General features: G+C 42.9%; 1 protein-coding gene across 14 annotated transcripts in view; it reads right to left on the bottom strand.

The window, feature by feature from the left end:
- SGCD (sarcoglycan delta) overlaps positions 1-23,572 on the bottom strand; it is a 308,234-nt gene that overhangs the window by 41,657 nt on the left and 243,005 nt on the right. For all 14 annotated transcript variants that reach the window (XM_038150509.1, XM_038150498.1, XM_038150503.1 and 11 more), the window contains 2 exons: positions 6,584-6,671; positions 4,221-4,340 (listed from right to left, as the gene is read on the bottom strand). In XM_038150509.1, the coding sequence (XP_038006437.1) occupies positions 4,221-4,340; positions 6,584-6,671 (208 nt within the window). The remainder of the gene's footprint in view (positions 1-4,220; positions 4,341-6,583; positions 6,672-23,572) is intronic.

Below are 23,572 nucleotides of genomic sequence, written 5' to 3'. Positions count from 1 at the left end.
CCCACTCTAAATGCAGCTATTTTAGTTAGGGTTTGTCACAGGAGAAGGCTTTAGCCAAATCTTTACCATTAGGCTCCGTTAGAAGAAAAGCTTCTGCCATGCTAATCCAAATGTTTGAGAGACATTTTCTGGGGAGTGGGAGCAATCCCTGTATTGTTCTGCTACAGAGAAGGGACCCTGTGGGGTTGTGATTAGTCCCATCCTTGCTGGAAAGTAAAACAGTAATTTTAACAGTGGTTAAAAAGCTTGGAAGATTTGTAAGGGGACAACATCCAGCCCATGCAATCCCACCTCCCACACAAACCCAGGGACTGCCAGACTCCTGTAAGCTGCAGAAGTGTGGCTTTTGTGGTATTATCTCAGCTCACTGCAATGCATGTGGATTCCCATCAACATTTAGCCTTCAAAAAAAAAAATTGGTTAAATCCATCATAAATATTAAACACCGGAGCATAGTGGCAAGTTTCCCTGAAAACAAATTTCAAAAAATAATCTCAAATAAAAAAGATGTCACGGCCCGTGGGAGAACTGACACTGGCATGTCATCAGATGTTGTCTTATAAGGCTAAATTAAGCATCTGACCAGAGTTTAATTTCTGTAAAAACTCATGCTAATTTAAATTGCTTTAGATTTAATTAAAAATGCCTTTCTATAGAGATAATAATGTAACTCTGTTAATTAGTATCAAGTGGCATCTAGAGGGCATATTTAAAAACTAATCTGGAGAATAAATAGAGCTAATTAACAGTCAGAATAATGCTTTATGATTGTCTTTTATTTATAAATGCTATAATGTTCAATAAGCTATTAAATGAAATTGTAATTAATATATATCAAAGTTATTTTTAATACTCTTTTAACCAAAGAATGTTTCTTACACCCTATTTTTCAGATGGTCTGGACACGTTTCATTTCTGGAGGGAGGGAGGGAGGGAGTGAGGATGAGGCAGCAAATACAAATTCAATTAGGAGCAGCTCATTTATCTCCCCTACAAGGGTCTGTGTTAGGAGCCCCTGGGGGCTCCAGCCAGGTGTGAGCTCTGTGTGCCTGGGGTTTGCCCAAAGCTCTGCTGACCACGGCTGGGGCTGCACATCTCCCCACACACCCCCAAGGGCACCACGGGCAGAGAAGGGGCAGAGTTTGCCTTCAGAAATCCAAGCCTTGCAAAGGCAGAGCTGAGGTTAGGGGGAAGGAGAGCAGCTCTGAGCTTTGCTGTGGGATCTTTCAAAAGACCACGGGGTGCTCAGATTCCATTTGGGGAGGAACGGGATGCTAAGAGTGAGAATGTGCTGCCATCCCATCCCATCCCATCCCATCCCATCCCATCCCATCCCATCCCATCCCATCCCATCCCATCCCACCCCATCCCACCCCATCCCATCCGCACACGAGCACTGGCAGAGGAGCTCAGAAGTAAAAGGGCAGAGTGGAGTCGTTGTAGGGCTCAGTTTTTTTAGGGTTCTTGCAGGCAAACACAAGCTCCCTCAGGGTTATCTGGACCCAGGCAGTGCTGAGCTCCCAACTTGAGCAAGGCAGAGGGGATTTTTTTGTGTCTGCACAAGCTTGTGTCAGTGTTACCAGGGCTCACCATGGCCAGAGGGCTCAGATCTGCCCTTCCCCTCAGACAGAAGCTCCTGTCATCCTCCAGCCTCTCCTATGATGACAGGTTTGACTGGATTCCCTGTATCAAATAAAATCACTGAAGTACTCTAAATTACGTCATTCATGAAAAGCAGAGGTGGTCAGCTCTCTCTTTCTGTGTCCTTTAATGCTCATAAATCAGAAATAACTCCCCAAAATACAAATCAAATAAAAAGCACTTTCATATGGAAATCTGCACTGCCCATGATGCACAGCTTTTTGAAGCACCATCAAATGCTATGTCCTACTTGCATTTGTTTTTAATCTATAATTCTGTGTATTCTTCCCCTTTTTCATCCCTTGCTAATGTTGAAAAACCCTCTAGATACCCAGAGCAGGGTTCATTTCAAAACAGGAGAGCACCTCTTTTCTCAGGACAAGGATTCAGCATCGGTTTGTAGCACAAACTTCCAGAAAAAAACTCTGGAGTCTGTACAAAGAAAAGAGTTATTGTCTCTGGCAATATTCAAAGCTGGCCACAAGAACTGCTGCTCTGACCTCTGTGGGATGACTTTCATGCCAGGTTGTTGACACACACTTGCCTCTACAAGAAGTACGTGTTCAGTACTACCAAGAACAAGCTGAAATTATTTACATGGCCTAGATGGGTGTCAGCAGACACATCCCAGCAGCACCTGAGAGCCCAAACACCAGAGGAGTGATCAAAGGAATTTGTGTGCTGCAACTCGGACTGGCCTTCAGAGCAGACAAAAACACTGCAAGAAACACGAACATATGGTGTAACACTTCCCAGCATGGCAAACAGCCACGGCAAACACTTTTGGAGATAAAATTAGATTGGGGAAGCAAAGCTGGAGAAAAACAAAGCCAAGAATGAACTCAGAAAGCATTTCAGCTCAAGGTCATTGGAATACTTGCTATGTAACATCACCAGGAGTATAATTTTATTTTTTCTTTTCTGATAGATCTGCAAAAGTCAAACCAACCTCGAGAAACACTCTGTTACAGGTAAAAATCAAAGTGCACTACAGTGATCAGCAGATTTTTGATGCTGTTTATTCTGGAGACTAAAACAAGGCAGTAACACAAAATAGATATCAAAATTAATTCCTAGTTTCTTGAAAGTATAGAGGAACTTAAAAGCAATTTTTTTAAAGTTTATAATCTGAAAAGGAGTACTTGCAGCTTGTAAGGAGAAGGTTCTGTATTTTTTTAAATCAACAATGTAAACCTCTCTTATTTTAAGGTGTCCAAGAAAACACTTAAAAAACTGTTGCTTCCTGACTTCATCTACCCTGCATGAAGTAGCTCTGAAAGGTGCAGTGTGAAGGGAGCTTTGTTGGAGGACACGGACTGTTACAAATGTCCCCAGCTCTGCAACACCACAAGAATTTTGAATGGGCCTCTTCAAAGTTCTAAGCTAACAAAGATACTCTTAATTTGGTGAAGTTGAACATTTATCCTGTGAAGCCCACCTAACTTTTTATAGCTGGTGACTGAACTAGTCCAGTGTGTAACAACAGTGATCTGCAGAGAGCTCCACCCACCCTGTCCACAAACAGGAACCATCCAGAACAGCAGGACATCAGGCAGCAAAAAATGTTAAGGGTTGGATACCAAGTCTCATTTACATTATACATAATATACTATTAAACAGCTAGAAATTATAATAACAATAATAAAAAATACTATCTATATATAATTCCAAGCTCCTTATTGATCTGTTTTTACAAGAGAAGTAAGGAACAGTTTGGAATGAAAAGATGCATCCAAAACAAGTCACTATAAAACAGATATTTGCCTCCACAGAGACCAGCAGCTCTGCTGTGTGACTGTGAACGATGCTGAGCTACCCACTCTGCTCATGTGTGAAAACATTCCTGACCAAATCCCAGACTAACCAAAGAGCGTGGATTGAACCAGTAGCACAAAAATTCAAGTTCCAGACAGTTAATTTGATATAACTATCAAACACATTTCAAAATTTTCAATTGCCACAACTATCTTGTTTCTCCAATTAATGACCAAAAAAAATCCAAAGAAATAAAAAAGAACCCTTACATCCCAAACCCAGAGTGTATCCCCAGTTTCCATTAGGAATTACCATTTATCCCTACTTTATTAGGAATAAAGCCTGGCAGGCAGCACAGCTGGGGAGGCAAATCCTCCTGGTGTTTGTTTCAGAATGAAGGAGGAGCTGGTGGCAGTGCTGGCACCAAACCCATGAACCCTGAGGTTCCCCTTGGCACAGTGACTGCAGACATGGGCACATCCCAGGGGCAACCCCTCACTGTCACTGTCCTCCACCCCAGATCCAAGAAATAGAAGTTGTTCAGGTTCCAAAACTGGCTTTAAAGCTATTTCGCTCAGCCAGACAAACCACTTCCAGGGGAGTTTTTTTCTGGAGGGGAAAGAACAATCTGTGCAAGTTAAGAAAGCCCTCACACAGAAACTCCTGGCCTTTATCTGCTTGGAGGAGATTCAAAGCCATAAAGACAGGAGACGGTTTTATCTCCAAAAGAAGCTTTCAGCAAGTAGGAAGGAAAGTCAGGCAAAACTATACTCAGATTTGAAGAGGTGCATATTAAAACTGTGGCTTAATGAACAATCTCTTACCTAGAACTCTCAGTCTCTCTGCTCCAACCACCACTTCGTTGTCATCTGCAGAAAACAGCAATTTTCCAGAGAGGGTTTTCACCTCAAATTTTTGGCTGTGCGCTTCCACTGCTTGGGGACCTAGGGGGAAGAAGCTTTACTTTAGGGAAAAGTGTAAGAAAATGACACAGTAGCTTCATACATTCAATAAACCCATTTGCTGAGAAATAATAGCTCAACAAATTGCATCAGAGACACCAAACAGGGAGGCTTTTTAGAACTTATTAGGAAAGGGCAGTTTTCTACCCAAGTAACCACTTGCTCAACTATTTCTGCTTATGCTTTTGTAATGCTTATGTGTGCCATAAAACCACCATTGAACTTGGGATAGCTGGGATATTTTTATAAAAAGACAGACCCATCTGTGAAACAGCAATGAACATATCCAGCCATGCCTTGAGAGCATTGGTGCAGGTACAAGAGGCATCAAGAGCTCCTGGGTCCATTTTGCTTGGATTGATGCTGCTGTGTAAAAGATTCCTGGTTTTCTAGCTTTTAAACATATCTGGATTGAAATTCTATCAGTGTCATGCACAGCCCAATTAAAAAAAAAAAAAAAAGAAAAAAAAGACAAACACCAGCACAGGACCAAATGCTTTGTTTTGTTTTAGACCCCTTCAATCATGTGCAGGCCAAGAAAAATGGCATCCTCTCACACTGCAGAAAGTTTTTAGACAAGTAGAACTTTCCTTTGAGGATCTTATTTCAATTCTGCCTCTTTTCCTGCAGGCTGCTGTGCCCTGCAGTGCTGGAAAGCCTCTGGCAATGCGTTTTCTTGTGGGGGCTGATAAACATCAGCTGCCTGAACAGCCATTCTGTGCAGGTTTGCGGCTCAAAGGCTGCCAAGAGTTACAAAAAGGCTGCCCTGGGTTACTGACCTAGGCCAGACTTTGGACAATTCACCACTCATCAGCCCTCCCAACACCATCTAAGCCACAGCCCTCCTGGAATATCATCCTGCACGAGGCAGGTGATTGGAATTTGTATTCATTACGGCGGTCCTCAAGACCAGTCTCATTTCTCACCAGATGGGAGAAATAACACTTGAAAGCCAGTATTTTCTTAAAAACTCCATCCCTACCCAGCATTTCCCTGCACAGGTCACCTGTGCTGGCACCTGGACACACAGAATCATGCATGTGGTTTGCACTTCAGACAAGCGAGGCCATACTGAGATCCCTGGGAATACTTTAAAACCCGTGCAGCCACACTGAGAAAAGCCAGTAAAAATCTGATTTGTGTCTTGCTTATTAAACACCTCCCCACTCATCCTTGCAGTAGGCACTGCATGGGACCACATCTTTGCTCCACTGTGAAACCAAAGCTGGTGCTGAATGCATAAAAAGCTCAATAACCAGAGCATCACACTGGGAGGTATCACTGATTCCCAAACTGTCGTGACACAGAGGTGCTTAAGTGAACCAAACACGCTCTTGAAAATACATGGAGAACCAACAAACCGAAGACCTTCATTCTGAATGTGAGAATCAGGGAGCCTGGGGTCGAATTTATTTCCTTCCTCCAGGCAAGTTTCACACATGCTGCCTAAATAATTGCTCACTGCAGCTGCATATTTAATTATTTAATACTGTGACTAAAGGCCAAGATGTTACATAAGCAAACCAAGCAACCCAGTCTCAACTTAGAAATATGTTTATGGATTACTGCCCTTGCCACACACCAATACTTCTCACAGTCCATGCATAAATCTCAGTAAATATATCTCTGCCCCATATCAAATATATATTTTATAGCATATATACAGTGCCATATTCCTGATATAATGCATTACACTCTTTCAACCCAAATTATTCATTCATTCATTCAAAGGCTGATGTTCACCGAGGTTTTAAAAAACACCCATTTCCCCCCCAAGACACTCTTGTTTGGGTGCAAAGGGAGTTCTTCTTCAGCAGAAGGACTTTAAATTGCAAACTGTTGCCACAGTTAGACTCCAGAGTTCCCGAGATTTCAGGCAAGTTATAAATGTCTTAGGAAAAACTTGTGCTTGTTACAACAGAAATGTCAGCCTAGCGTATGTTCCTCTTGACCCTGATGTCATACAACAAACATTTCTAACTCTGGACTGGCTTTCAGATGAAAATGATGGTCTGCTTCATTGTCAGAGAGCCCCAGCCAGCTGCCTCTCCAGCACAGCTTTCCTGTCTCTGGCTTTGTTTCTACATAATGGAGTAAAGTTTTCATTTCTACTCCACAAGACACCCAGGCTCTGCTCTGTGCGCTGTCTGAAGCCAGCATAGCATCCCAAAACACCCACTTTCATGCCTCCCTCATCCCACCAAGCAGCCTTTCCCCCTCCTTACCTGTTACAAGGCGAGTGAGGACTTTTGTCTTCTCGTTGAGGATGTTCACGGTCACGTTCCTGGCGGACTGGAAGTACAGTGGGTTGCCCTGGAACAAGACCAAGTCTGTGAGCTGGGGATGGTTGCCTGGGTGAGACAGCTGGAGCTGTGCCCAGCACTGTCCCCAAGGCTGGGGGCATGGCTGGGGTGCACCTACCCTGCAGTAACTCCTCCTGTCCAGGATAAGCCCAGAGTGGACACCACAGCTCTGGCTGGCCCAGGCAGTGCCTTGCTTTAGGGATGACTGCCTCTACCAACCAGCCTGTAATTTTAAAAGGTGATATGGGACCTGACCTAAGCTCCCCAAAGGTGTTTCTGGAGGGTGGTGGACTGCAGCAGTGCATTTCAGAGGCAAATCTGCAAAATTACAGCATCCAATGACTCTAGTGGGTGACAGTGTGTGCCCACCATGTGAGCGAGCCATGCCCAAGGGCTGGGGAGGAGAAAATGGGATTTACATGTGGAGAGTGCCTTAGATGTCAAAGCACTTGTAAACCACCTGGCAGGTTTCCCCACCACACTGTGGGCTGGGATGCCAGCTTGTGACCAGACCCATCCCACTGGGTCTGCAGAACACGAGACACAAACTCTTCCCCACTTCCACTCAACCACAGAGAGTCCTACCAATTTCTCATTGTAATGCTTTAAACACAGCTCAGAGAGAAGAGCCAGAGCAGCTGGTAGCACACAGGAGCCACGCAGCGACCTGGCAACATCCATCTCAGGTATTTCTCCTGCAGAGTGAAGCCACAGCAAACCCACAGCTCCAGCCATCTGGCTGCTCCTGTGTGCAAACAGCCGAGGCTCTGGGGAGCTCGTGTTCTCCACAGGCAGCCCCAGCCCGCACAGCTGCCTGCTCAGGGGCCATCAGCCACCCCCAGCACCAGCACGGGGTGACCCCAAATCAAATCAGCCAAAAATCGAATGTGAGAGGTGGAGATTCACCACCAGCATCTCTTCATAATGCCCAAAGCATGCAGCTGATCAAACTCATCGACTGACTGAGACACAGGAGAGGCAGAGGAGATAAAACAGCAAAAAGATCAGCAAGAAGTTGAAAATTTTTATGTCCAATGTCTTTTTTTCCAGCATTTCAAAATTTTTCCATTAGGAATGAATAATCAGGGTGGGGACAGAGAATTGTGTGGGTCAGGCATGTTCTCCTTGCCTCCTGAATTTGTAATGAATACAATATTTTCATAGATGCCATTTTTTCTGGATCATGGCAGAAGGACTAAGCTGTCTGCATATGAAATGTAACAGGATCACAGAAATCATTCCTGGGAGTCCTGTAGTGGACTGGGTCTTCAGGGAACACTCTAGTGATGGACAAACAATTCCCAGCAGTGTTTCCAGAAAATAAACCCCAAAAAACTAAAATAAAACCGGGCTCACGTGACCAAGTAGTCACAGTAATTACATTTGTTGCCTTCACTGTTTTTGCAGCACGTTCCCATGGGCAACCCTTCAGCAATAAAGAGGAAAATGGGGTTTATTTGATCAATTAACCAGAACATTTTGGCTACATCCAGACTACTTACAAATAAATAAAAATAATATTGAAAAAAAATAATTCCACTTAATCATTTCCAGATCTTGGACAAGTGTCAGAAGCTCTTGGTGCCTCTGTCCCCTCCTACGCTACATGAGGACAAATCATCCTTCTATACTTCTGCAATGTGTCTGACACCTGAAGTATTATTGTATATAAAACTGAATTATGAATAATAATTTGTAAGTAAGGATCAGTGATAATGACTTGTAATGATTCTCCTCTAATTTTTGTTATCTTCTAGAACTTCTAGAAATGAATGCTGATCATTTATTACTATTTTATGGGTAACAGCTGAGAAAGAAAAGATGGCTTCACTTGGATCCCCCCCTGCTCAGGGACCTGATTTGAACACACCCAGGAACAGCAGTTTACTGCTGCAAATTTATTTCCCACTTACACATAAAGAGTATTTTTAAAGGTAGACAGCTACAATCTGCATAATTTATAGTTATGGGTGAGACCATAACTACTATAAAACACCATAGGAAGCACAGAAAAGTTTTGTTTTTTTTTTTTTTTTTTTTTTTTTTTTTACTTGTACTGTTTGAATTTTGCTTATGGAGTTTTCAAGCAGCTGGAGTGTTTTGAAAAAGCCAAGAACTCTAGTTCACAGTCAGGCAAGAAAAATAGTTCAATTCCCATGACTTTGAAAACTGTTTCTGCTCTTTGTAATATGAGATTGCACCACAGAGGTATTACAAGATAAGCCAATGTAAGAAGTCACAGAAAGAGTTGCTCTGAAGAAAACCTACAAGACAAGGAAAGAGCTGGTATCCATCTAGAAAAGGCTTAAAATACAGAATCCGACCTGGAAATGTTTACCCCAGCACAGTCATCTCATTCACTCATTCAGAACTCAAATTCACACAGCTTTCAAAAAAACCCTAAATTTCCCTAATGGAGGAGTTATGTTTTTATTGGTCTGCAGGGAAAGAACATTGGAAGCACTTAATGCAATGCCTGCTCTCATTTCCATAATTCTTTTTCCATTAAGGAATGAAAAAGAGCTGAGGAAATTATTCCCTTTTGCTGAAAATTCGGCAGATTTTCTATCCATCATCTTCTGTTTACAAAGGAAATAACACTGACATCTTTTAAACACTGAACATTAAAAAAAAAAAGTTTCCTCTGTTGCAAGCTTGGTGATGATGCCAGCTTCTTTCAATCACACAGAACAAAAAAATGAAAGCTTTAAAAGCCAGTTAGGATTTACAACTGAAAAGACAAAGCCTTCCCCTTCTTTTACACTTTCATGTTACCATGACACAAAATGAAGTATTCTGATGCATATGAGCAGGTGGAAATCTAGATCAGTATGGCATCAGCACCACAATAAAACAGTTATGTAGAGAAGCAATATTTTCATAAACTGTCATAGTCCTTGATGGAGCTGGAGTTGGAATATCAGCATGCAATAAACAAGCACATCTTTTAAAGACTCTTTGGGCTGGTCATGTCTTTTCAGCTCACCACGAACCTACTATTCATCTCTGCAGGAAATCCTGGAGAGTAAATACATCATTCTGCCTCTTACTCCAGCTCCTCATTAAGCAGAGCCAGTGCCTTAAAATAATTCCAATGTTTGCAGACACACAATAGCATTTGCCACAACTACTCAATATATTAAAACATTGGACACATGCTGCTCAAGAAAGAATATGAAAAGTGCAAAAATATGTCAAAACTGCATAGCTTGGTTCCTCACCAAGCAGAGGTATCCAGTAAAATATAGAAAACTTCACAAAAGGTATCAACTTACTGTTTGCTAGGTTAAACACATGGCAAAACAAGCCAGAACAGCTCACTAGCTGTCTTTCTTTGGCTCACTTTGGAAGAGATGCTAAAAACTCCCAGATCAGAGACTGAAACAGAAAAAGCCCTTTGACTGACAACCTTAATTTGCAGCTGAAGCAATCCCAACTACTGCTGTCTTCTGGGAAATTCAGTACTTTAACAGATGTCCTTAGACTGTTTTAGGGAATTATTAAAAATATTTGGAAATCCTTTTAAATTTTTTACAGGCAACTTAAAAATAATGCCTCACAGTTGGTGTTTGTAGTTCAGATGGTCAAAAGGAACAGCTTTGATCTGATCCTATGGATTCACAGACTTCACACAGTAAGTGCCAAGTGAAGCTTGTGGTAATAATGGAAATGGTGAATTTCCTGCAGGCTTGACAAAATAATGGTAAAAATAAAATCTTAAAGCATACTCTAGGTTGGCAAGGAGCAGTCTGTGGAGAAGTCACTCAGAGCACCATTTTCCTGCTCAACCCCACCTCTCACTGACATTACAGGAAGCAAAGAATGCTCTGTGCTCAGCTGGACTGTCAGAGGGCAAAAGCTTGTTTTCTGTAAGGCAGGCAGCCAGCAAGAGCTCTCCTGCTTCTGGCCTACAGGCACAAGCAGCACTCACCTGCCTGCACCCTTGGGTGCTGTTCCAAGGGGAAGTTTTGTGTGGGTAATAAATATATTCCTTTCTTCAAATCCAACCAGCAGCTTAATGTGCTAACAGCAATAACAGCAGTGACACTTTCCTGCACTGCATTTTCCACTGGTAGGGACAGCTCAGAGCTGCACCTCAGTTTTTTTCTGCTTTGGAGCAGCAAGAATTCATTGCCCAATGACTGAGAGACAAAGCAATAATTTTAGGGCGCCTGAAATGTTCTTCATTAAGAATGGCAAACCTCTAATGAAAAGCCACAAAGGCATCCCACCTCTGTAGTTTCAATTTGCATGGCCAGGCCCAGAGCACTGCGAGGACACCACACAGTGTGCAGCTCATTAGTGCAGGTGTCAGGCATGTCCCCTGACCCACCAGGAAAGGTGACCTGGTGACCCTGACTCTGTCACTTTTGGTCAGTTGACACAGACATGCTTACATGAGTCTTCCTGACCCAGTTCTGCACGGTCCCATGCCACTTGCTCCTCTTTCAAAGGGAAGCACCAGGAATACCTCAGTGAGGTTTGGAGTTTCCAAACCACAAAGGTCTCCAGAACACGCTGTGAGCACAGTAAAAAAAAACAGGACCGGTCCCCAGGTGTGCACTTCCTCCTGCCTTGGAGACAGAAACTCCTTTGGAGAGTGTCTGATGCTGGAAAAGTTCAGAGTTGGGCCCCTAAAATCGAGAGTTAGGAGGAGACTGAGTAAAACCCTTTCAGAGCTGATGAGAGATGCTGCAGGGATCAGGCAACTTGCACCACCATGAGCCTCAGCAAAGCTCACAGAACACTGTACAGACACCATGCACCTCCTGAAGAGCAACCTGGAAGCACTGCACAGCATCTAACTTTGGCTGTGAAGAAAAAAACCTGAGGAGTATCTAATGAACCCCATCCCTAAGGTCCTGCTTGGAACAGCAGCCTGGCCTTCATCTAAACCAGCAGAAAATCTAGACTTCATGACTTGCAAACCAACCATTACTGTTTCTATGTCAAAAGCTCTTCCTCCAGTTTCTGTCCTAGATACCCACTGCAACAACAGGATTTTCCCCAGAAGCTTCCTGGCACAAAAATTTAAGGCATGTAGCTAAATCCTTAGGTGATAGATTGAAAATAGCCCTTAATATGATTTAAACATACTTTTTGTTGTTTAATCACTGAGTCTCTTTTCATCTTGATTTTGTCCTTCAAAGAGCTGAACATAATGTTCATGTTACTAAATCCCTTTCTTAGTAAAACTTCTGATTTGACAATGTAAGCTTTTCACAGCAGAATGAAAGCAAACTGTGAACAGAATTGCTAAAAAACAGATTAAAACAAACGCTTTAAAATGCCCCAGTATGTGCTAGATGTGTGTCTGAAGATGGTGATTTTTAGGAGGCAGGCAGTAGGTTCAGTGGAGATGTAACAAAATATAGTTTGCATCTTCTTCTTCCAGGAAACAAACTTTATCACAAGTGGAATGTAGCCAGGTCACGTAAGCTGGCTCAGTGACAGAGCTGACACAGCCCTGAACTGCACTGGGCACTCAAAAACATAAATGAAGCACCATGAGCTTAGTGTGCTGTGATACAACTTCTGACTTTTTATCAAGTCAGAAGTTGTAACAAAAAATAAAAATATTCAAGTTCTGTTTTCTGTGCAAACAAGGTTCAGTCACCTTCACAGGATGATCTGTTTTGCAGTACCATGAAGCTCCCACCCAATGTGACATATTCTAAAGGCACGGATAGTGCAGGTCTGAGCTTTATGTCCAATGCCACAAACCCCTCTCTTTTATGGCACTTCTTCAAGTTCATTTTAATAACAATAGAAACAAAAGATAAATTTCCTTCTGCTCCATTAAAGCAATTATCTTCGACTCTTCTTTTTGAAGTGCAAAGAAGGCAGGTCTGTGCTGTGAGATCTAAATGACTGGGTTCCTCTTCGGGAAGGCTACCCGAGGGGGTTTGTATCCTTCAAAGTGATTTATTTCTGGCAATCTAGGGGTTTCTCTCTTCAGAAGAATACCTGTAATAATCTCATGAACAGAGTGTTTTGAGAGATTGGCTGCTTCTTCAAGATGCCTAATCAGCTACTTTGCAGCTGAGACTCTTCTGAAAATTAAATTACACCATGTCTGCTGATATTAAAAAACAACACTGAAAAATTTCCAAGGCATTACATCTGCCTTGACTTCATTGCTGTTCTTTCTTTTTTACTTCACTGACTTATATTATAAGGAAAACCACAGGCGACTTGATGAAACCAACAGACATACACATGAAAATAAAATGCAACTGTGCATGTTGGAGTTCTATTCAGTATCCACAGGGGTGGGAAATCTGGGTTTGTAGCATCTGATCTGCTTTACAAACATCAGGTGTTTGTAACATCTGAAGGCTGCTGCACATTCACAAAACTTTCTCTGTAGGTAGGACTGAAGGGATCATTACTGGCTTTGGAAAAAAGTCTGATGCATTGAAGCAAGCTCAGCTCCAGGAGCTCTCTGGTAAGGCAGAGGCTGAATTGAAGAGAGCAGCACAACTTCTGAAACCACCAGCTAACTCTGAAAATGCTTCAAGCTCTTCCCTGCACTGAGAATTCACCCAAAAGAGACACACCAGAGTCAATCAAACGTGTGCTGGTGATTAACTTGGCACCCTTGGGGAACAGCTCTCCCTTGCACAAACAAAGCCAGGCTCAAGCCAATGCTCTAAAACAGGTCAACAGCATACCTGGGTTCTCAGCACATTGCTCAGCCCTTCCAGCATAAAATCAACCCAAGTATTCTCTAAACATTTCAATTTCCTTGAATTCCTCTGCAGAAAAGCCAGGCTGCAGCTGCTGCTGCTCCAATCTGATCCTTGTCTGCAAGGAGGTGGTGCAGCAGCAGGACTGTGGATTTGTGCTAAGTTATATCCTATTTTCTGCCTTGGGCTGTCCTAGTTATGATCAGAGTCCAGTGGTGACAGATCTCCTGCTGAAGTAAACACACTGTAGGTAGGCACAGGAGAGAGGGAGAGAAAAGAAGAGAGCTCTGCTGAGGCTTAAAAATATTCTAAATCATCCAACTCTACAGCTACTCCACTGCTTGTAACTTTTACTCCAGTCAAGCGTGCAGACCTCTGTTCATGTGTTTTCATTTTTATGGCCTTTCTGGTGTCCCTACTGCCTGCCTTAAACATCTTTTTAAACTGCCAGTAAATCATATTTCACTATCTATAAAAGACATTAGAAGACAATATCAAAATTATGCAGAACTACTAATTTCTGAGTTACTTTCCCTTACCACCAGCACTACTTGGACCATACTACAACCAGAAACAATTAAGATCTCAGTCAGTGAGGTGAACACATGTTTAAGAGCACATACTGTCATTACTAAGAAAAGCACAGCAATATTTCCCAGAAGTCAGATTCAGCAGAGACACTGGGGCTCTGCAATGCTCACACGTCCTTTTAGGCATTCTGTTACTGCACTGTGTAATGCCAAGTTATATATCCAGGTATTTTTCTCCAGGAAGGCTAATAACGTGGATACCTGAGCACTGCTTTGAAATTACAGCTTTCCTTTGCTGCATGTCATGGATGGCTTGCTTCTTGTATTAGATTATAAATGGCCATGCCAACTTACGGGTGTGTGTACAGCACGAAACACAGGCAAGCTCCTAGCAGAGGCCCCTGGTGTGACTGAAATTCAGCTGCTGCTAATAAGAAGAAGGGAAAACATTTCCATCTGTCTGGATTGGGGAGAAAGGATTTGTGATTCATCTGCATCCATATGCTGGTATGTAGACAATACTTACGGACACACAGACATATGCGAGGTAACCAGCAACAGGAACCAAATCAATCACAGATCACAGCATGTGATTTGCCTAATTATGAGTAACACCTCACATTTTTTATCTGTGCAAAAAGCACTCTGTGAGCGAGCAGATGGTGCTGCTAGGGGATGGCACCAGCCTTGACAGTTGCAGATGCAGAGCATTTACAGAGCGCGCCGAAAAAATGACACAACACAAGCTGCTTCCTGGGAAAAAGACTCAAATTGAACAAGTGTCACCAAACAAAATACATGTATTTATTGATGTTCTGAACTTATCTGATCCAGCCCCTCTCTTCCAATCAAATATATACGTGCAGGCGAGGGAGTGATGCTATCTAGACAGCTTTGAAGTCTCTCAGAACTGCCACGTGAGCTGCCTAGCACAGAGCAGTGGAGGTGCAGACCAACCTGAGTCTAGTTACAACCTGCAAACCATTTAAATCCACACAAGCAGAATCAATAGGAAGAAGCCCTGCAGAGAAAGCAATTACACTGCAAAAGCAACTATATTACAGCATGGTGAGGGCTGGGAGGCAAGATGCAGGCAGCCATCCTCACTTCTGTGATTACCCACTGGAGTTCTCTCCCATGCATCTGGCCTGTGAAATGACAAGGTGCAGCCCAGACATGTTCCTGCAATAAAAGTGTTTCAGTTTCTGGGCTCCTGTCACAATTAAAAAGATCTTCTTTATGAGCCCCATTGTTCAGGTTTGCTGTGCTCCATAGGTAAATGCAGGATTGTGCTTCAGGAAATATGTCTGAAGGGCACAGTGAACTCTCCTTTTCAACTGCTCCATGGGAGTAATAATCTCATTTCCTGGATCTGCAATTATTTATTCATTGGAGACTGTCCACTTGCCACTGTACAAGACACAAAGAAAGATTATCTGACCGTTCCTGGTAGGAAATTCAGCTTTTCTATTTCAATTCTTTTATTTGCGGTTTTTCTGCATTTTTTTTTCCGGAGCTGCTGTAAACGCCTACTCTGGTGTGACAGGTTGGAAGCAGCTATAAAATGATTGATGAAAACCATATTTAGGCCTTGTTGTGGGAATATTTATTGTAAAAATATGCTCAGTTAACCCTGTAGGGGAAGGGCAGGAAAGGAAGGCTGGGCCTATGATTGTACCTCTGATACCAAAGTGATTTATCTGCTTTAATTACGATAAAGGGTTACGGGGTCACAGAAACATCAGCACAAACTGGTTTTGAATTGCTGAAGCCCAGTCACTTTGTTTCCTCTGCTGAAATGATCAATAGCTGCCTTTAAGAAGGATGCTCTGTGGGTCTGCATGACCAGACAGAGCCTTCCTCCCAAGGATAAACAGAGGGGCCGAGCTCTGGGCTGCAGAGCTGGAACAGTTCATGTGTGAGTTAATGTCAGACAGGAGCTGTCTCAGAGGGGAAGAACTGCAAACCTCCACTGCTTTGGAGAGGCTGAAAGTCCAAGAGCTGAGGTGAGAGGGTACTTTGACAGGTAAAATGACAAATGTAGTTAAGCGTGGGACGTGAAGTTGGGCTGATCTGGAGGGAAGATCCTAAATCAGGCTGGACATTGCCACACTGCACACATGTACCCACAGAGAGAGCACAGCAGCAAAGGTGTGATCAGCAGCACAAGTGCAAGAGCAGGATGTTTGTGTTGGGATTTGGGTGGATCTTGTGGCTGCCAGTCAACAGACACTCCTGAGTATCTGCCCAGGGGTGAAGAGAGAAGAGAGCACAGGGTGTTGCTGTGGTACAGCCTGTGAGCAAAAATACATCCCTAACCAGCTCCACTGGGGAGCTGGGGAGTGGGATTTCAAGAGATGTCAGGCTGGCAGAAAAAGCAGCAGATGCTTTTTCCATGCCTGGAAGAAGACAGGAAAGTTCTTTGGGGAAATGGTGAATAATGGTAAAAGCAGCCAAACAGAATGGGATGTGTGAAGGGAAAACAGAGCCCAGGGAAGAATATCAGAGCCAAGGACCCCGATTACTCTTTGGGCAATCAGCATGGTGGCTCAGCCTGACTGTTGTCTCCTGTTTTGAAAAGCTATTTTTCTGCCGGTGTTTTTATTCCTGAAGTCCTTCCCAAACTCTGGAGGAACAGAACTGATCAGTGAAGGCACCCAACCAGTGGCTCCTACCAGCAAAGGGCACAGGAAGGGTCCTGCCTGTGTGTTCCTGTTTCTTCTGCTTCACCTAAGCTGCACCTCCCAGCATGCTGCATAATAGATAATGTTGCAGAGAGAAACAAGAAGGCTCCTGCTCCCCCAACTTTGTACCAACATCAAGGCTCATCATTTATAAATAACAGTTGGGATCTTCACAAAATAAAGAGCAAAAGTCAGTTTGCAGGAGGAGCTGGGGTTTTCAGAAGGTAGCAGGACACAGATAAAATATTATGGCTTGAAGCAACAGCAGACATGCAATCAAAGATGCTTCTCAAGCCAGCTGTGACAACATGCATGCCACTGCCCTGTGTGGCCTTGACTTCATTTAAAGAGTGAGGGATGTTCTGCAAAAAATGGGAGGATACAGGCTCTGAACACCCAGCCATGGAAAGCAGCAGAGGAACGCTGTTGTGGCTCATCTCATCAACTCACTGCCTTCTAACCACGGACACCAAGACCCTAAATCAGCTTCAGCTGAAGGTACCTGGCCTCTCACAGCAATTAGTGTGTGTTTGGATTATGGATTATTTGGCCATTCACTGGGGGGCTTCACCTGCATGTAAGACACAACAGTGATTCTGCCTAAAGGGAAATACCAGCTGCTCTAAGGTCACGAAAAGATGTGCCCACTCCTAACCTGCAAAATACACCTAGAAAAAACAGGATTTTAAGAAAAATAATGAATTGCTCACACTTTTACCGATCAACCTAATCAAAAGAAAGACCAAAGGCTTTTGGCTGAAAAACTGAAATCCTTTCTGGAGAGTAATGCCTGATCTGTCAGACAGTGACCTCTCTTTTCCCCTCAATCAACCACTGCCTTTAGTTTATTTGTTTTTCTGATTTTAAATATTGATGTCTTACAAAGCTTCTCTTTGGAAAAAACACATCTGACTCTTCAGCTGTGCAGCCCTGGGCTGCAGTCCTGTCAGATCACATCCAAGAAGGCTCAGTTTGCACTGGCACATCAAAAAGAATTCCCAGGCTCTGTGAAGAGCAGCGTGGATGATTCAGAGAACAGCAAAGCTTCTCCCCAAATCAGTAACCACCCATTCCTGGCGCCACAGCTTCTGCAGCTGCTGCTGGTTTTTAGCAGAGAATCAGGACTCAGATGTTCACCACTTTTCTTCACTGGATGCCTCACCACAAATCAGCCCCTTGTCTAAATCAAGAGAGAAGCACTGGAATCACATATTGCTTTGCTCAAGGAGGAGAAGGAACTAGAAGGAGAATATCAAGCTGCAGCTGGAAAGAAAGAGAAAATAAAAAGCCTAGGTCATAAAAGCAATTTTAAGTGTCATAAAAGCAATTTTAAGTGTCTAGGTTTAGAATCCAACTAAGTAACCTGCACCAACTCAGAGACAGTGAAAATCTTAGCATTTCCTCAATATTTTCATGAACAGTGATTTGCAAATCACTGCTGAACTTGAAATAAACTTTAAAAAATCCTTCCCTTGTAAACCATAGAGTTCTCCAAAGGAAGATGTGTCTCTGTCCTTAGAAGGGATATTCCTGGGGGAAGCTGGATGACAGCAGCACTGGATACTCCCTGGGGAACCTCAGAGGTGCAAAGGCAAAAGCCAAAGAGGCTTTAGCTCTACTCATGCTCAGACAAAAAAAAAATTAAGGCTTGAAAGTGAGGAATCTCCTGCAGTTTTATGTAAGGATGGTTGTGCTTGATAGATGGATAAGGAAAAAATACTGGGAACTGAAGCACTCTACGTTTTCTTTTTGTTCCATAGGTTATTCTGTTTCAGAGGGAAAATGAAGAGCAGACTCCTGCTAGTACTTCATACAACCTGCCTCAGAAAATTTTAAGGCCATGCTGGAAGCAAGTCTAAAATCCCATGGGACTCAGAATCACAGCACATCAGCAGGAAATCAATGGACATGAAACATTTTATACTGAAAACCTAGGATAAATCAAGAAAAAAAGAAACAATAACAACAACAAAAAAGGCACCATGGAAACTGCTTTCTTTCATCACCCCCCAACAAGAAGAACTTTTTACTGCATGTGCTTTTATAGGAAACATGTTCCAACCAGGAAGATCATAAAAGCCAAAGAAATGGTACTTTTTCTTTCAAGAGCAGCAAGTTAGTTTTCCCAAGACCATCAGCAAATTTGTCCTAAAAGAAAAGGAGCAAATTTAAAGTCATCTTGTTTTTTATCTGTGTTCTTCCTTCTCCTAATACATCTGTTATTTAGAAATAAAACAATCAAAGAGGTATAGCTACTGGTAAATGAAACCTGGAAAATCTGACTTTGCTTTCCTGTCATAGATCAAAGAACCCACGAACTGAGCTGTCTGTAGAACCAGTTCTGTGTGCCTGCACTTCCTAATGACAGCACAGCTTGTCTTGTCAACTCCTGCCTTACAAAACACAGAACTTTCCTGCCCAAATAGTTTTGATCAGCAGAAGAGTTGCAGAAGTGTTTGCTGTCCTGTGGTAAGAAGACACAAAGCTCTGCTCTTCTGGCTTGTTGGAAAATGAGGAAAACATAATTTTTCTTTATAATTGGATCTTCCTATTTGTCTTTCAGTGTTTCTATTTTCTATTTTTTCTCTATCTTCCCTCTACCCATACTGCATCAAGTTTTATTTCTTTTTCATTTTTAGTACTAAGAAGTTGTTTTTGTACTTCAGCCTCTACAAAGGAGCCAGGATCCTGATTGTCAGCAGCAATGTCTAGACATGCTAAATCCTTAAACTCAAAGCCTTTGCACTTCAGAGAGAGAAATGCAGCCCCCAGAGTCTCTCATGTTCTATGTGCCCCACTGTTCTCCTTTCCACAGCTGAAACAGAAATGATTTCTGGGATTGTGGCAAAAATCCAATGCAAAAGCTGAGAGCCCACAGAGCTCACTTGGAGCTGGAATGCCCATCACTCGTTTTTGCTGCCACAGGGTCCAGCTGCAAATGTTTACAATGAAGAGGAGGTGGGAATGGGATCAGAGCAGCAAAACAAACACATGATCTGAACAGTTTCTCTCCCCTCACACAAGCAGCTCAAGCGAGAAATCTTACTTGTCAAAAGGAAAAAGAAAAAAAAATTGAGAGATCATTTGGGAAATTCTCTGTCTCCCTCATGTTTAGCTCCACAGCTGTTAACTTGTCCACACCAACTCCAAACTCCCTCACAAGAAGGTGACAAACCCTGAGTATAAAGTGCTTATACACCTCATGGGGTCAGATACTTCTGCAATGATCATACCACATTTTCTGGACACAAACCCTCCACTGATGTCAGGTAAAGGAACCACAAACACCTGGTCCCCAGGGTTAGTTCAGAGGTGTACCCAAAATGCAAATATAGACAAAAGCTGAGGTAGGCAGCCCACTGGGCACAGCTGATTGGCTTTAGTAGGTGTTGATTACACTGCTCATATTGCATGAAATTAAAAAGCTTACAAATGTTATGAGCCATTACCCTTCCATTTAAGAGATCTTATGACAAGTTAGCAAGATCTAATGAAATCCTTTTTAAAATGCCATATGCAGTCGCCACGAGATTTTGCTTTGAAATGCAACTCGTGGATTTATTTCTGAAAGTTTGTTTACATCAGAGCTTCCTTTCTTGCACATCTTTGGGATGCTCTGATTTGGAAGCTGGCGGGATACTTCAGTTCCCTGTTGTGTTCTCAATGTGGGGCACACAACACCAGCTCCTTACAGAAACAACCAGGAACAGGCATAGCAGGATTTAATTCTGATGCTATTTGTCACAGTCCTTCAGCCAGCCTCTGAAAATCCCTGCAAAATTCAAAGCTGAAGACTTCTGACCAATTTTACTATGAAGGTAAAGGGAAATATTTTCATAGTTGCTGTAAAATTTACTTAACTTTCACCTCTTCAGCACACTGGAAATATCACAGAGCCACTAACTGCCCCCAGAGTGCTGGGGCAGCCAAGGTTCAGACTGAAGTAGGCTCTCTGGATTTCATTGCTTCAGAATAAAATTTATTATTGGAGAGAATATCAGTTTTATAAATCCCACTGGGCACTCACAGCCTACTGCTGTCCACGGACTCAAAGCTGCTTTGGATGGCGACGGCAAAAATATCTGTACATCAGGTGAGGGCATTTCTGCCAAATGATGCCTTTTGCAACTTGTTCTTTCACTGCATCCCCTGCTGACTGCCAGCTCTCCTCTCTGCTGATCTCTGCGGGGCAAGCAAGACTCAAAGTGACCCAGCTGGGAGACATGTGCAGCCAGAGAACACTGGAATCTAGCACAGTGCCAGAGTGGTGCCACAAGGAACGGGTAACAAACCCTGCAGGGAGCACAGGAGAGGCCAGGCATGGCTGCAAGAAGCTTGTTTGTCTTGGCTGTGCCATCCACAGCAACCTTGCTCTTTTTGTCATCTTCTCAACCAAAACTCAGCCAAAGGGCCCCAGGCTATGAAGTTGCAGTCAGAGGAGGCGCTGCAGAAGTCGATCTTGGGTGGTGGGAGACTTTTCTACCTGGAGCTACAGTGGCAGCTGAACTGCCCCAGAGGCCAATGCCAGGAGATCAACACCTCCAGAGCTGGCAGGAGCTCTCACAGGCTCGGATGTACCACATTCTGCAAAGAGGATTCCACTCTCCTTTGAAGGAGCAGTCCCTGGGGAACAGTGAAATGCTGGAGGAGCAGTGGTGCAGAGGTGGTGGGAGCAGGCAGGGACAGCTGAGTGATGGCAGCACGGTGAGACAAACTGCACTTCCTCATTTCCACCCCGTGGAGCTTTCAGTGAACATGCTGAAACCCTTCAGCCCTTTGCTAGGGCAAATCACCAGGATCTAAATCTATGTCCTTTTATTTCTCTGTGAACTTTGACAAAGGAAGAAAAGGAATTATTTTGTCTTCTCCCTCAAAAAACAGCAACCTGCTTTCATGCTATCTATCTAAAATCTACATTTGTACTACCCAGTTTGAGCTTCATACAAAGTTGCAATTATCTTGCCATCTGCATTCTCTTTTTATCCAAATTAGTATGTTATATTGCTTATAAATATGTATTTATGGCTACGAGGCAGGTATGCCCCACTGTGGGCACATGTCACTGTTTAATCCAAATACATGGTTTATTGTTTTGCAGTCAGTATTTTTAGCTTGGAGGCAGGTAGACCTGCAGAGCAAATAATACCAAAGAATACAGCCATTACAGAAGTGCTTCTGTGCTTTTAAATTACAGCACTCCTATTTCAGAACTGAACATAGTGAGATGAGTACATTGGCAAAATAATAATTTATCACCCTCAAAAGCTTCCTTTAAAATTTTTATCATTCAAATACTGGCTGGGGAGAATGCAAAGGACAGAAAAACATATTTTAGGCACTCACTGGTCTAGCTTTTATTCTGATAAGAACTTACTAAACACCAGTAAAGGGAATAGCAGTTATCAGTCCTACTCCACAACTGTGAATTTTTCAGGCCAAACAGATGCCCTTGCAGAATCCCAGCCAAGTGTTAGTGACAGCCCAGCCCTCCTTCCACTGGAGTCACCAGTTATTTTGCATGGCTTCAAAGGAGGGCAGGTTTGCTCCAACAATCTGAGCAAGCAGGGTGCTCTCAGAGAGACACTCCCTGCCACACTGAGTGGCACAGAGACCTCTAACATCCCCCAATAAAGGAAAATAACAAAAAGACACAGTCCTTTGCCTCTTTTTTTCTTTGATGTATTGCATTTTTCTTTTAAACTATTTTTTTAGCTGATTAAACATAACCAGAAGCAGACCTTCAACATGAAACCAGCTACATACATTAAGAGATCTCTTCATAAAGACACTTGAAAATCTCCTCAAAATCTGTTCAGAGAATTTTGCCATCCCTTATACCTGTGCAACAGCAGAGCTTGGAGCTCTCCCAGGTAGAAAGTCTGGTGCCCACATTTAATTCTGTGCTCCCAGATCCATCAATAGGAGAGTCTGAAAGAGAGCTTAAGGGAGGTCAAGTGCTTTTGACTGAAGCAAAGTCAAAGTTCTCAGGCAAATCCATATTCTTCTCTTTAAAAGTGTTCAGTGTAAGAAAAATAAAGCCCAGGTGTAAACATTTGCAAACTGAGTTTATTTTTCTTTCCTATCTATGCACTTGGAACGAACGCTGAAAGGGCAAACCCATCCTAATCCTATCATGGCAATGTTTTTCTCTGCTTCCTGAAACTGAGATTATCATCTCATTGGTTGTCAGACAGCTCCTGAGAGAAGTAATTCACTGGATTTTCCTGTGTAATCGCAGCACAGGATTTTATTTCTGTTGTTATCTGGATGGAAAATGCACACAGCTTCTTCTGTGTCTTGCCCCTTTCAAGTTCCTTACAGACCTGGATGTGCCAGGCTTCAAAACACCCCAGCTGCACTAAGCAAGCTAAATCTGGGCTAACTCTAAATTGCAAGTAACTTACTTCCTAGCAGCTCATCTCAACACAGGCAGGAAAACTTCCAGTTTTAAATTTCTATTCCAATTAAGGCAATGAAGACTGAAGTCCCCTAAACTGTTGCCACTACTTTCCAGGACATAAAATTAACGATTTCTACTGCTGTGTACAACTTTCAGTCAAAGTTGGTCTGATTTATAAGCAAGCAGATGGTTCACACGATAGTCCACAATAAATTACAACAGTTAGAAAGACAGCTACATTTTGAGAGTGACAGTGCAGCTGAGCTACAGATGGGTTTATAGATGACCCTTCCAATTTTTAATAATCTTCATAATTTATCTGCAAGTACAGAAATGTGAGAATTCCTAATGCAGCTCCTTGACTAAGTACAAATCACTTTTATTTACACAGGCAATACTTCATGGTCCAGCTACCTTCTTAATTAAAGGCAGCAAGATGCTCATGTTCCATGCAAGGAAAAAACACTGCTCAGTGTGCAATATGTTCAGCTGGGAGCTCAGGATGCTCTGAACACTCTGGGAAAAGGGAACACATCCATCTCCTGTCTTTAAAAGAAGGCTACAAGGGTGCAAACACTGCTACCACCCACTCATTAACCTCCAGAAAA

The sequence above is a fragment of the Motacilla alba genome, chromosome 13, assembly GCF_015832195.1.
Source record: "Motacilla alba alba isolate MOTALB_02 chromosome 13, Motacilla_alba_V1.0_pri, whole genome shotgun sequence".
Lineage (NCBI taxonomy): Eukaryota > Metazoa > Chordata > Aves > Passeriformes > Motacillidae > Motacilla > Motacilla alba.
The sequence above is the reverse complement of the archived record's forward strand: the minus strand, read 5'-3'. Positions and strand labels throughout refer to the sequence as shown.